The sequence below is a fragment of the Sycon ciliatum genome, chromosome 13, assembly GCF_964019385.1.
Source record: "Sycon ciliatum chromosome 13, ocSycCili1.1, whole genome shotgun sequence".
In the NCBI taxonomy this organism is placed as follows: Eukaryota; Metazoa; Porifera; class Calcarea; order Leucosolenida; family Sycettidae; genus Sycon; species Sycon ciliatum.
The window spans coordinates 7,919,833-7,934,832 of NC_088655.1; the positions used below are offsets into that span (position 1 = coordinate 7,919,833).

Genomic DNA, 15,000 nt, shown 5'->3' on the forward strand with positions numbered 1-15,000 from the left:
TGTTCATGCACTCCCCACAATATGCTGAAGTGATTATTTGCAAAATATGTCATTAAGTGAGCAGTGTAGGGAAATTATTGCTACTGCCTACTGACCAGTACTTTGGCCGAGTGGTTGTGGGCTTGCCTGCCAATCCCAAGGTTCTGAGTTCAAGACCAGTGCTGACACCAGTGAGCGTGTACTGTGTTAACAAAATGCTGTGATGCAAGCGTGAACCACTTTACATGCAGTTAACTGCTCTGACACCCAAGGTCAACTGGCTACTCACTACACTGTCACGTGCTGCATCTGCCACCCTGGTATCTCAGGCATGGTGGTGGCCTTGTACAAGCGAAACTTCCTAAACTGGTTGTGTTTCTCAACACAATTGCATAGCCAGTTTTGTTGCGCATCTGCGATCTTTACTTTCTACTGCTTATGTACTTCAAATAGGGAAATATATTTTAAAAAGAGATCTGGGAACTAATAATAATAATAATAATATTCGCGGGATCCGAGTTAGCATCACTTTAATGTTCAGAAACACACAAGCTATAGCCTTCGCTTCCGCGGGCCACCATTATGCCTTTACACCTTAGTGGCGAATGCAGACCTAACAAGTGAGTCAGGGGAGAGGAGGTGAGTCTCTCAACCAATCGGGCGTATAACGGCCCATAACCCTGTAAACTGCATCCTTGTTATCCTCACTCCGAGCTGTGAGTACCCAGTTGACCGTGGGTGTCGGCGCAGTTCAACACGCGTCAAACGTCTTTTTACATGCCCTCTGCTGCCAGCGCGGGTCTCGAACTCGGGACCTCTTGATTCGCAGGCAGGCCTGCAAACCAATCGGCCATATGCGTTGGTGCGTCTGGGAACTACACAGCTTAATAAGACCTTTCTGGTTTCTAGGGATGACGCCGCCACATGAAAATACCACATGAAAAGACCACATGAAGAGATCACATGAAGAGACAACATGAAAGGCGTCAGATGCCGCTTCTTTACGGATGCAGAGGAAAATTCAGATCCACCAATTACAGTATACGGGAAAAGGTGAACACCTACTTTCTGCATCAATGTTGCCCTGTTTTCCACACCTCGTGTTCCCAACTCACTGTGGTGTACAGCACAGTTGAAGCAATACTCTTCAAGTCAGGACTTCATCATGATACATATACCTGTCATTGCACAATCATGGTCTGAGAACTCACTCACTGGGCCGGTCTGACTCATTATGCTGGAAATGGTGCAGTACATTTCACTGAACTATACCAAGGACTGATTCAACTGTTCTATACTTCATTGTAGAGCAATGCATGAGTAGAACTTACAGTGGTGAAGTGGATAGGACAAGACCACAGCTGCCATGAGCAGCATGATGCTCAGCATGCCCTGATACATTCAACAGTAAAGAACAGAAAGCAGCATACAAAAACTATCCATGTCTCGGTGCAGACAAATTTGATTATAGGAATGGGTATAAATTGTAAACTGATTTCATAAAAGGTAAGCATAAAACACATTCCCAACCAGTCATGTATTCACTATCCACAGAGACAATAATTACTCTTTTTTTCGTACAGAATCTCATGCAAACTGAAGTTCTTTTTGAGACCTGAGCAAGCTCATAGATCAAATGTGCCTCTAGATTCAAAAAGGCGGCTTCTGTCATTTTTGAGCATTTTGAGTGATCTATACCCTGGCATTGCTGTATCTCAGCAGATCACTTTGTAAAAACACCTAGGTCCAAAATTGTCATGTTTCACAGAGTTATAGATGTTTCACAAAGTGAGTTATACATGTACATCACTTTATGCAGAAACACACACAACTTTAAAATGCCATTTTTCAGTAGTGCGTGAAACGACATAATTGTGGATGTTCCCAAGTTGTACATTGTACTGTTGAGATACCCAATTCAAATAAATCAATACAATAAGTAAGTAAAGTAAATTATCGTGTCCGTTCCTGAAGGGAGCTCACGACGGCCGCTAACACCCGCTAACAATCAATACAATACAATACAAAAATAGAAAAAAAACTCTTTTTCGGATCTAGAGGCTCAAGTTGTGTTGCAAGATAGTTTGAAGTAGACATTTGCACACAAGTAAACTAACACTAGCATACAGGGAGCACACATGGTGTATTGAGAACATTCAACTTTACCAGCATCATCTTGGCGAGCGGCAGTGGATGGACTGGCTTGATCAGAGTGTGACTGGCTGGCGAAAGGAACGCTCTCTGCCGAGTCTGATTGAACAGTAGAGAAAGTGAATTAAGAAACTATCCATGTCTCTGTGCAGAAATATTCGATTATAGGAATGTGTATCAAATCATAAAGGTAGGCATAACACACATACCCAACCAGTCATGTGTTCATTATCCACAGAGAAAAGTATTCTTTTATTCGTATAGAATCCCATGCAAACAGAAGTTCTCTTTGAGACCTGAGCAAGCCCATAGATCAAATTGTGTTGCAAGATAGTGTGAAGTAGACATTTGCACACAAGTAACTAGCAGTAGCATACAAAGAGCACACATGGTGTATTGAGCACATTCAACTTTAAATAAGCGACGAGGAGATAATAGCTTTCCCTGATGAGTGTGTCATGAAAAATGATTAGGAAATCTTGCATTTTGATTCATCATATTGTTCTCTTTTTTTTGTTTCGTAACGTCCGCCTTACTAATACTATTCTTGACTAGTTTTATCGGCTGAACGCGTCCTTATCGACATCAAGTTTTTAATTTGTGCATTCGCCTCATAATGCATGCTGCCAGAACACTCTGGTTGACTTTGCTATTAATGAAGCCACAGTTTTCACATCTGACATTAACGAGATTGCTTCAACACTTCTACACCTAGATACCTGACAATAACGAGATTTCTACAACTAGGTGGTATTTGCATTCACGCTGCTTGCAATGCTTTTCTTTTCTCCAGCATATTTCAAGACAAGATGATACAGTTTGTTTTACATCACCAGGCATACACATAATTATGGGATAGGTGTGCAATGAGATTGGTGATCTGTCTACTCATGATTAGTCACAGACTGTTAATCCACACACTTGTGATACGTCACGCACTATTGACTCATCCACTCAACATAAGCCAAGCACTTTCGAAGCCCGGACGTTTAAAAAAATAATTTCTGGACAGGCAAGCGCAGCGAGGTAGGCAAGAAAATTTTTCTCGGGCAATATTTTTCGGTTGCAACTATGGCATCTGATGACTTTTTTTATCGTTGTTTCTTTTCCTGGCTTCCTCAATCAGGTTTGAATCTCATCAGTGTCCCTGCCCTTCCAACCTTCATTTCTATGCACATAAATATTGCTTTTCAAACTTTTCCTATGATGTGATTTGCCTGCTTACATGATGCCATACAATCACCATTGGGGACATGCACTTGGTTTTTACCCTCACTGTGCTTCGGCGCGAGGATTTTTTCCGCCTGGCGCGGTCCATGAAAATTAATCTGACCGCCCCACATGCTTCAAGAAGCAGTGCTGTTCTGCATTGTGACCCATCCTTGCAATCCTCGTGCATACTGTCTTCTTTCTATTTAAACAATTATGTTCTCAGTCATAACGTCTAGACTTCTCTCGTTATCCAGTTCACATCTATCTGCGGTCAACTGTCCTTTAATTAGTGTGCTGTTCCTATTTATGAATACATGTAGGTCTGTCTGTAAAACAGAGATGTTCCAGGCTGTCCAAGAGAGTGCTCAATACCGAGAGGTAGAGCCGGTTCAGACAATAAGAGGACAAAGATAGTATTTTAACTCTGAGTTTCACGCACTAAGCGATCATCAGAAACAGTTACTATTGTCTGTATGTATATTACTATTGTCTGTATGCCTGTCTATAATGTAATATTTATTATTAATAGACTTATGCCTCTCCATATTCACCCTATCATCCCTACAGCTCAACAAACGAGTCACGTTGGTCATACATGTACATGTACGCAGAACTAACGTAAGTCGTTGTTACTTCACTACCGACTGGCATTGTCTTGAATGAATCGGAGAGCGATGACTGTGTTCTTGACAGAATCTTGTTCAAGTTTGTTAGGACAGATCGTGGACACGTACTGGTGCCTGTGGCGTGGGACGCGACGACCTTGGAGAACACGCTCGAGTCAATCACCTTGGAGAACACGCTCGAGCCAATCACCTTGGAGAACACGCTCAAGCCAATCACCTTGGAGAACACGCTCGAGCCAATCACCTTGGAGAACACGCTCGAGCCAATCACCTTGGAGAACACGCTCGAGCCAATCACCTTGGAGAACACGCTCGAGCCAATCACCTTGGAAAACACACTCGAGCCAATCACCTTGGAGAACACGCTCGAGCCAATCACCTTGGAGAACACGCTCGAGCCAATCACCTTGGAGAACACGCTCGAGCCAATCACCTTGGAGAACACGCTCAAGCCAATCACCTTGGAGAACACGCTCGAGCCAATCACCTTGGAGAACACGCTCGAGCCAATCACCTTGGAGAACACGCTCGAGCCAATCACCTTGGAAAACACACTCGAGCCAATCACCTTGGAGAACACGCTCGAGCCAATCACCTTGGAGAACACGCTCGAGCCAATCACCTTGGAGAACACGCTCGAGCCAATCACCTTGGAGAACACGCTCGAGCCAATCACCTTGGAGAACACGCTCGAGCCAATCACCTTGGAGAACACGCTCGAGCCAATCACCTTGGAGAACACGCTCGAGCCAATCACCTTGGAGAACACGCTCGAGCCAATCACCTTGGAGAACACGCTCGAGCCAATCACCGTGGAGAACACGCTCGAGCCAATCACCTTGGAGAACACGCTCGAGCCAATCACCTTGGAGAACACGCTCGAGCCAATCACCTTGGAGAACATGCTCGAGCCAATCACCTTGGAGAACACGCTCGAGCCAATCACCTTGGAGAACACGCTCGAGCCAATCACCTTGGAGAACACGCTCGAGCCAATCACCTTGGAGAACACGCTCGAGCCAATCACCTTGGAGAACACGCTCGAGCCAATCACCTTGGAGAACACGCTCGAGCCAATCACCTTAGAGAACACACTCGAGCCAATCACCTTGGAGAACACGCTCGAGCCAATCACCTTGGAGAGCACGCTTGTGATTTACGTGAGCCAATCATCGTCCGTTTCGATGAGAAGATTTGACCAATCTGTAAGCATCATTCTCGGGAGTCGGTTAATAGACAGCAATCTAAGCGATTGTGCCCTCCCATATTTTCTTTTCAGGCAGCGCACCGGAGCTGTTGTGTGCCCTAGAAAAGTTCTACGCCAACGTCCATAATCAGAACATTTCTGAGTACAAACGAAATTCCTTGCTTGCCACTCGATCCGCAATCCATGGACATGCCGAGCGTAAAAAACATTGTTTGCTCGCTGGCTGATGACTTGTCACCACCTGGTCACATGCCGATTTAATTTGTACTCAGAAAAGTCCTGTGTGCGGAAGTTAGCGTAGAAATTTTCTACGGCACTCGCCATCTCCGGTGCACTGACTGAAGAGAAATCAAGCGCAGTACTGCTCTCTTTACAGTCAATATCGAAAAGTGGTGACAATTAGTGGTGAATATCTAGCAATATCCACCACTTATGTAGATGGCCAATTGCATGAGGGTGCGTATGGAATGAAGTATAAGCCAGTGTATATAGAGCAAGAAGGTAGAGCAAGAAGGTATGTATTTTTGTATGTTTTCGTGTATGTATATAGCATACAGACAGAATAAGACAACAATGGTAACAGCACACAAATTGAAGGGCAGTTGAGTGCAGATAGATGAGAACAGGATAAAGAGAGAAATCGTATGCTAAAATGAATAACGCACCTGTTTGTTCAGAGAGCTCCGCTTCATCCTCCTGATACAGGTTTGCAATGCGCTCGTTCGTTTTCCACATGGCATGGCTGAAGATACACACACACACATACACACACACACACAAACACACAAACACACAAACACACACACTCACATTCAAAACGAACAAACATGCAACATACTGACTATTTGATGGAATAACAATCAATACTTGCACACACATGTAGATGCCCACATTGCTGGCCGCACTCCTGCGCGCATTCCTGCCCACACTCTTGCCAACGCTCAAACTCCTGCCCACACTCCTGTCAGCACACTTTGCCCACACTCCCTCCCCACACTCCCCTGCCCACACTCCCCTGCCCACACTCCCCTGCCCACACTCCCTGCCCACACTTCTCTACCCACAATCCGCTGCCCACACTCCCCTGCCCACACTCCCCTGCCCACACTCCCCTGCCCACACTCCCCTGCCCACAATCCCCTGCCCACAATTCTCTGCCCACACTCCCCTGCCCACACTCCCCTGCCCACACTCCCCTGCCCACACTCCCCTGCCCACACTCCCCTGCCCACACTCCCCTGCCCACACTCCCCTGCCCACACTCCCCTGCCCACACTCCCCTGCCCACACTCCCCTGTCCACACTCCCCTGCCCACACTCCCCTGCCCACACTCCCCTGCCCACACTCCCCTGCCCACACTCCCCTGCCCACACTTCTCTACCATGGCTCCAGGTTCACGGATATGTGTTTACTGGCTGACATTATGCCATCCGTGGTTAGTGCACCCACACAGTCACTGGCCACAGTGTGAGCGGACCTAGCTTCCCCAGTTGACCCCCTTTCAGAAGAACAGTGTACACTCTGCCCACACTCCCCTGCCAACACTTCTTTGCGCATTCATACCCATGCCCAAACTCCTGATCACCCTCATACTCCTCCCCTCACTTCTCTGCTGGCATTCTTGATGACACTCCTGGCCTCACTCCTGCCGGCACTCCATCACACACTCCCTCCCACGCTGCTAAGTCCTGCCCGCCCTCCTCAGTCCTGCCCGCCCTCCTCAGTCCTGCCCGCCCTCCTCAGTCCTGCCCGCCCTCCTCAGTCCTGCCCGCCCTCCTCCTCAGTCCTGTCTGCACTACTGCAGTACTGCCCACACTACTGCCTACAGTTGTGTAGGCAGTAGGGAAGGCAGTACTGCCTACACTACTGCCTACACTATTGCCTACACTTCTGCCCACACTACTGCCTACACTACTGCCTACACTACTGCCTACACTACTGCCTACACTACTGCCTACACTACTGCCTACACTTCTGCCCACACTACTGCCTACACTACTGCCTACACTACTGCCTACACTACTGCCTACACTACTGCCTACACTACTGCCTACACTACTGCCTACACTACTGCCTACCCTACTGCCTAAACTACTGCCTACACTACTGCCTACACTACTGCCTACACTACTGCCTACACTACTGCCTACACTACTGCCTACACTACTGCCTACACTACTGCCTACACTACTGCCTACACTTCTGCTTACACTACTGCCTACACTACTGCCTACACTACTGCCTACACTACTGCCTACACTACTGCCTAAACTACTGCCTACACTACTGCCTACACTACTGCCTACACTACTGCCTACACTTCTGCCTACACTACTGCCTACACTACTGCCTACACTACTGCCTACACTACTGCCTACACTACTGCCTACACTACTGCCTACACTACTGCCTACACTACTGCCTACACTACTGCCTACACTACTGCCTACACTTCTGCCTACACTACTGCCTACACTACTGCCTACACTACTGCTTATACTACTGCCTACACTTCTGCCTACACTACTGCCTACACTACTGCCTACACTTCTGCTTACACTACTGCCTACACTACTGCCTACACTACTGCCTACACTTCTGCCTACACTACTGCCTACACTACTGCCTACACTACTGCCTAAACTACTGCCTACACTACTGCCTACACTGCTGCCTACACTACTGCCTACACTACTGCCTACACTACTGCCTACACTGCTGCCTACACTACTGCCTACACTACTGCCTACACTACTGCCTACACTACTGCCTACACAACTGCCTACACTACTGCCTACACTACTGCCTACACTACTGCCTACACTACTGCCTACACTACTGCCTACACTACTGCCTACACAACTGCTCTCAGTCCTCAGTGCTGCCTGCACTACTTCCCGAACAACTGCCGACAATTCTACCCACACTACTGCCTACACTATTGCCTACACTTCTGCCCGCACAACTTCCTACACAACTGCCTACACAACTGCCTACACTTCTGCCTACACTACTGCCTACACTACTGCCTACACTTCTGCTTACACTACTGCCTACACTACTGCCTACACTACTGCCTACACTTCTGCCTACACTACTGCCTACACTACTGCCTACACTACTGCCTAAACTACTGCCTACACTACTGCCTACACTGCTGCCTACACTACTGCCTACACTACTGCCTACACTACTGCCTACACTGCTGCCTACACTACTGCCTACACTACTGCCTACACTACTGCCTACACTACTGCCTACACAACTGCCTACACTACTGCCTACACTACTGCCTACACTACTGCCTACACTACTGCCTACACTACTGCCTACACTACTGCCTACACAACTGCTCTCAGTCCTCAGTGCTGCCTGCACTACTTCCCGAACAACTGCCGACAATTCTACCCACACTACTGCCTACACTATTGCCTACACTTCTGCCCGCACAACTTCCTACACAACTGCCTACACAACTGCCTACACTTCTGCCTACACTCCTACACTACTGCCTATAATTCTGCCCGCAGGTCCCTTCACGCACTTTACCTGACACCAGGCTTTAGGCATACACTCATCACAATATGCTGCATTGATAATTTTCAAAACATGTCATTAAGCGAGCAGTGTAGGGAAATTATTGCCACTGCCAACTGACCAGTACTTAGGCCGAGTGGTTGTGGGCTTTCCTGCGAATCACAAGGTTATGAGTTCAAGACCAGTGCTGACACCAGTGAGCGTGTACTGTGTTAACAAATGCTGTGATGCAAACGTGAAGCACTTTACATGCAGTTATAACTGCTCTGACAACCACTGTCAACTGTGTACTCACTACACTGTATTCGAAGTGAGGGTAACATAGATGCAGCTAACGAGGTTTGCACCTTGTCAGGCATTGCTTGTGGTACTTACTAAGTCACCCTCGCTATCACGTGCTGCATCTACCACCCTGGTATCGCAGGCATGGTGGTGGCCTTGTACAAGCGAAACTTCCTAAACTGGTTGTGTTTCTCAACACAATTGCATACCCGGTTTGGTTGCGTATCTGCGATCTTTATTTTCTTCTGCTTATGTACTCCAAATAAGGAAATGTGTTTTAAAAGGATCTGGGAACTACACAGCTCAATAAGACCTTTCTGTTTTCTAGGGATGACGCCGCCACATGAAGAGACCACATGAAAAGGCTACATGAAAGGCGTCAGATGCCGCTTCTTTACGGATGGAGAGAAAAAATCAGATCCACCAATTTCAGTATATGGGCAAAGGTGAAAACCCACTTTCTGCATCAATGTTGCCCTGTTTTCCACACCTCGTGTTTCCAACTCACTGTGGTGTACAGCACAGTTGAAGCAATCCTCTTCAATTCAGGACTTGATCATGATACATATACCTGTCATTGCACAATCATGGTCTGAGAACTCACTCACTGGGTCGGCCTGACTCATTATATTATCATAAAAAGTATTCTTTCTAGACCAAAGAGTGGTATATTTGATAGCATTTAATAACGATAGAAATATTTACGATACTTCTCCAGACGTTTTGTTGTTCTGAACAACATCGTCAGTGGATAAAGAATGGAGGGCTTTGGGTGGTGGCACGGGTTAATAGGGAGTGATGGTGGTGAGATGAGGTGAGGTGAGAAGGTGAAGGTGGGAAATACATGTATCTAAGTTAATGGTGAAGGTTAGGTGCGGGTCGATACAGGTGGGAAGGGGTACACCCTTCGGGTAGAAGTGCAGGTTGGTAGAAGGTGTTGGTGTGCGTAGAAGGTGGAGTGGCGTAATGGAAGTGTCGGGTTGATAAATGTGGGAGAGAGTCTAGGTAGGGTGTGGATCAGCAATAGGTGTTGGTGTATGTGGTGGGTAGAATTGGCAAGAGGTGTGTGTGTGTGTGTGTGTGTGTGTGTGTGTGTGTGCGTGCGAAAAAGAGTAAGGTAGTGAGTATTGGTATGCGTGGAAGGAAGATGTGACAGAAGGTGTGCGCTATAGGCAAGGGGTGCAGGAATATTTTGAGGTGGTGGGTGGGACTAAAACAGGAGGTTGTGATTCATCTAGTGATATATATAATATCAGCAATAGCAGCAGTATATACAAAGAGGTGTGTGTGTGTGTGTGTGTGTGTGTGTGTGTGTATGCGTGTGCGTTTGCAAGTTTTTGGTAGTGTAGTGTGTTGGGGGGGGGGGGGGGGGAGAGCCGGGTGCGGGTGTTCTTCTTCTATTGCGATCATTTTTGGATGGGTTGGCGGATAGTGGATGGTGGTAGGCGAGTTATGCCAAGAATCCAGTTCCCATATCTTCTTTTCCTCTGTTGATAGTTAGTTTCTTGTCGCGGATGGCATATGCCTCACGGATCCGGAACCTCAGTTCATCCCTCTCCGTGAGCTGAGCAATCTCGTACATAATCTCTGGGGTGGCGTTCGGGTGTTCCCTAGCTTAGTGCACACCGAATGCAGACTTCTTGTCATGAGATTTTGCAGCATTTGTGTGCTCTTGGGCCCGGGTGTGCACTTGCCTCCCAGTCGAGCCGACGTATCTCTCGTGAAAAAGGTGGCATGTAGCTTCGTACACGGCAAATCTGCAGGTGCATTTCTTCCTGAAGATAGGGCATTCGCGCATTCTGCATTTTTCCGATTCTCCTTTTTTTCTTCGTGAGTTTTTGGATGGTTGGGGGTCGAGGGTTAACAAGGCGTGCCGTTATGCCGTTTTTCTTAAGTGCCTGTCGTACTTGGCCGTTCACCTTGTCGGAGATGTACGGTATTCTAAATACCAGTTGTTTCCCTTTTGTTTGTTTACTTGTGTTTCTTCTTCGGGCTCACGCTTTGATGATGTGTTCTGCAGAATAGCCGTTCCCTGCAAGCTTATCTGAGATGAGGCGTCTGGCTTCCTCCGCAAACTCAGGCGTGCTGTTGTCTTGTGCTCGTTTGTATTCATTGTTAACTAGTGACCGCCATCTTAACCACCGTAGGATGGTGGGAATCTGCGTGTAGTGTTATTCCTTTGTTTGCTTCTTTTATGTAGAGCTTGTGTGTGACTTTGCCGTCGGGAAGAATCTTTAGTCTGATATCCAGGATTGGTAGGAAACCATCTTCGTCCGGCAACTCCAGTTCAAACTTGATTGTCGGGTGTTTTCCGTTGAGTTTGGTCACTAGGGACCGTGCTTCCGCAGGAGTGTCAACTGCGGTTCCCGAGTCGTCTACATAGCGAACGAACACTGGCAACGGCGGCGAGATGTTTCTGTAAATGTGGCGCTGTTCAAAGCGGTCCATGACGATGATAGCTATTGTGCCGCTGAGTCTGCTGCCCATCGCCAATCCCCTTGTCTGTTTGAATGTTCCAAGGGTTGGGTGTTGGAACACGTTGTTATATAGAATTAGCCCGAGTAGCTCTTTTAGGTCGACCGGTGTGAGGGAGTAGGTATTGATTTTGAAGCGGTTCGCGTATTCGAGGACGGTGCTGATTCCTTCTTCAATGCCAATGTTTGTGTACAGCGAGATCACGTAGAATGAGATGAGGAGTTTCTTCTTCAGTTTGTTTTCGTTGCTCGTAAATTGGGCTATTAGGTCCTGCGTGCTGCTGATGTGAGCGCTCACGTTAAGCAGCAATGGCTTGAAGATGAAATGGAGGATCCAACCGAGTCTTTTGAAAATACCGCCTGATCCCGAGACGATTGGGCGAATCTTGAGAGATTTCTTGTGTGTTTTCGGCAGTGCGTAGAACCGTTGCGTTCTGGCGCAGGGTGGCGTATTGAGTCGTCTGATGATGATCTTGGGGAAATCTCTGCTTCTGAGAGTTTTCTCTAGAGCTTTGTTGATGGTGAGGCGCAGTGTCGGTGTTGGAGAAACACGAAATTGCTCAGCTCACGGAGAGGGATGAACTGAGGCTCCGGATCCGTGAGGCATATGCCATTCGCGACAAGAAACCAACTATCAACAGAAGAAAAGAAGATATGGGAACTGGATTCTTGGCATAACTTGCCTACCACCATCCACTATCCGCCAACCCATCCAAAAATGATCGCAATAGAAAAAGAACACCCGCACCCGGTGCGCTCTCCCCCCCCCCCCCCCCCCAACACACTACGCTACCAAAAAACTTGCAAACGCACACGCATACACACACACACACACACACCTCTTTGTATATACTGCTGCTATTGCTGATATTATATATATCACTAGATGAATCACAACCTCCTGTTTAAGTCCCACCCACCACCTCAAAATATTCCTGCACCCCTTGCCTATAGCGCACACCTTCTGTCACATCTTCCTTCCACGCATACCAATACTCACTACCTTACTCTTTTTCGCACGCACACACACACACACACACACACACACCTCTTGCCAATTCTACCCACCACATACACGAACACCTATTGCTGATCCACACCCTACCTAGACTCTCTCCCACATTTATCAACCCGACACTTCCATTACGCCACTCCACCTTCTACGCACACCAACACCTTCTACCAACCTGCACTTCTACCCGAAAGGTGTACCATTTCCCACCTGTATCGACCCGCACCTAACCTTCACCATTAACTTAGATACATGTATTTCCCACCTTCACCTTCTACCCTCACCTCATCTCACCACCATCACTCCCTATTAACCCGTGCCACCACCCAAAGCCCTCCATTCTTTATCCACTGACGATGTTGTTCAGAACAACGAAACGTCTGGAGAAGTATCGTAAATAGTTCTATGGCTATTAAATGTTATCAAATATACCACTCTTTGGTCTAGAAAGAATACTTTTTGATATTACAATGAGAGTGAATAATCAACGGCTTGTCCACCAACTCTCTGACTCATTAGGTTGGAAATGATGCAGTACATTTCACTGAATGTTACCTAGGACTAATTCAACTGTTCTATACTTCATTGTTGAGCAATGCATGAGTAGAACTTACAGTGGTGAAGTGGATAGGAAAATTCCACAGCTTCCATGAGCAGCGTGATTCTCAGCATGGCCTGATACATTCAACAGGAAAGAACAGAAAACTGAATTAAGAAACTATCCATGTCTCTGTGCAGAAATATTCGATTATAGGAATGTGTATCAAATCCTAAAGGTAGGCATAACACACATACCCAACCAGTCATGTGTTCATTATCCACAGAGAAAATTATGCTTTTTTTCTGTATAGAATCTCATGCAAACAGAAGTTCTCTTTGAGACCTGAGCAAGCCCATAGATCAAGTTGTGTTGCAAGATAGTGTGAAGTAGACATTTGCACACAAGTAAACTAACACTAGCATACAGGGAGCACACATGGTGTATTGAGAACATTCAATTTTACCAGCATCATCTTGGCGAGCGGCAGTGGACTGACTGGCTTGATCAGAGTGTGACTGGCTGCTCGAAGGAACGCTCTCTGACAAGTCTGGTGGAACAGTGGAGGAAGTAGCTCCGGTGGAGACCGGCTGGACGACTTGCACCCGACGCTTCCGGAATATGTCCGGGAAATCGGTGGCCAGCTGCAGTGCGGAGAGCAACAAGGATACAAACAAGCACCAAACATGGCTCTGATATCAACATCTGTTAGTGTCAATATCATCCACACCACTGAGAGTCAAACAAAGAAGAAGAGCACACGGCTGAGAAAGCATTGTGAATTGTCAATGTGTGAATGGAAGGTGACAGATATTTTGTTGAGTAAAATGGTGGAACAACTTGCATACATCAACAGATATGCAGAGAGAGGGGGGGGTGAAGTACAGAGAGACTGAGAGGAAGAGAGAGGGGCAGACAGAGAGACAGAGAGAGACATAGAGACAGAGAGACTGAGAGAGAGATATGGGGGGAAGAGAGAGAGAGAGAGAGAGAGAGAGAGAGAGAGAGAGAGAGAGAGAGAGAAAAAGAGAGAGAGAGACTGAGGGAGACTGGGAGAGACTAAGAGAGAGAGAGGGGCGTACGCAACAGGCCATCACACTCACCAGTTCTTCATGCTGTCGTAGCACGTTGCAGATCTTTGCAAAGCGCTGGGCGTTCGGTGATTTCACTAGCAGCTGGTGAAGCTTGGTCGAGGTGTGATGGTAGTCGGTAACTGCCCAGCTGTGGACCAATGCTGCTGCAGCGCGTAGATGATTACTGTGCCCACATGATGAAGATGATGATGTAAGGCCCAGGCAGGTGGCCAGTGCAGGCAGGTCGGACTCACCAAGGCTTTCTCTGACGGACTCAAAGGACTGTGCAGAGAGCAGTGAAGCATGGTTAACTGGCCATTCGAGAAGAAGCGGGGCACGATCAACGTAACGGTGGCTAGTGGAGAGATGACCCTGTGTTGCTACAGACGATCGGACTTGCTCTGCATTGTACACAGCGAAATCAAACTTGTCGCTTGGCTCGTGGAGGTGCTGACGAATGGAAGCAGAGCTGATGATGCTTGTGGAGTAATTAGTGCCCGGGCTATACTGTGTTGCCAGCCTATCAAACACCTTTCGCAACAGAGCCAGCAGACAATAGCCATCTAGCGTATCTTCAACTGGCGCATGGACAACAGCGACAGCTTGGCGCAGGCTGTCCGTGACGGAGATGCAACCACGGGCTGGGGAATGGACTGGAGCCACTACCACCAGATTCTTCCAGAGCTCAGCAGGAATGCCGTGAAGCTCGTGGAAATAGGCGTACAGCTCTGTCTGCAGCCTGATAACAAGAGCAGTGGAGAAGCAGTGCTGAGTCGTGAAAGAGACTCCTGCGCACGCCGACCGAGATGATGAATCTTTCTTGGCCAGTGAGCCGAGGCAGTTGTCAGCGGTCGGAAGACGGCTGGGTGCCAGGATCCTTTCTTTCTCCTGCAGCAACACACCTAGCT

At 47.5% G+C, this 15,000-nt stretch overlaps 1 protein-coding gene across 1 annotated transcript in view; it reads right to left on the reverse strand.

Moving 5' to 3' along the window:
• The window catches only part of LOC135829138 (uncharacterized), a 210,596-nt gene that overhangs the window by 13,073 nt on the left and 182,523 nt on the right, over positions 1-15,000 (reverse strand). Inside the window, exons 17-22 of the mRNA XM_065341544.1 lie at positions 14,123-15,000; positions 13,486-13,663; positions 13,096-13,156; positions 5,841-5,917; positions 2,146-2,229; positions 1,311-1,371 (exon numbers count right to left, since the gene is read on the reverse strand). The exon at positions 14,123-15,000 is cut by the window's right edge and continues 223 nt beyond it. Coding sequence (XP_065197616.1) covers positions 1,311-1,371; positions 2,146-2,229; positions 5,841-5,917; positions 13,096-13,156; positions 13,486-13,663; positions 14,123-15,000 — 1,339 coding nt within the window. The remainder of the gene's footprint in view (positions 1-1,310; positions 1,372-2,145; positions 2,230-5,840; positions 5,918-13,095; positions 13,157-13,485; positions 13,664-14,122) is intronic.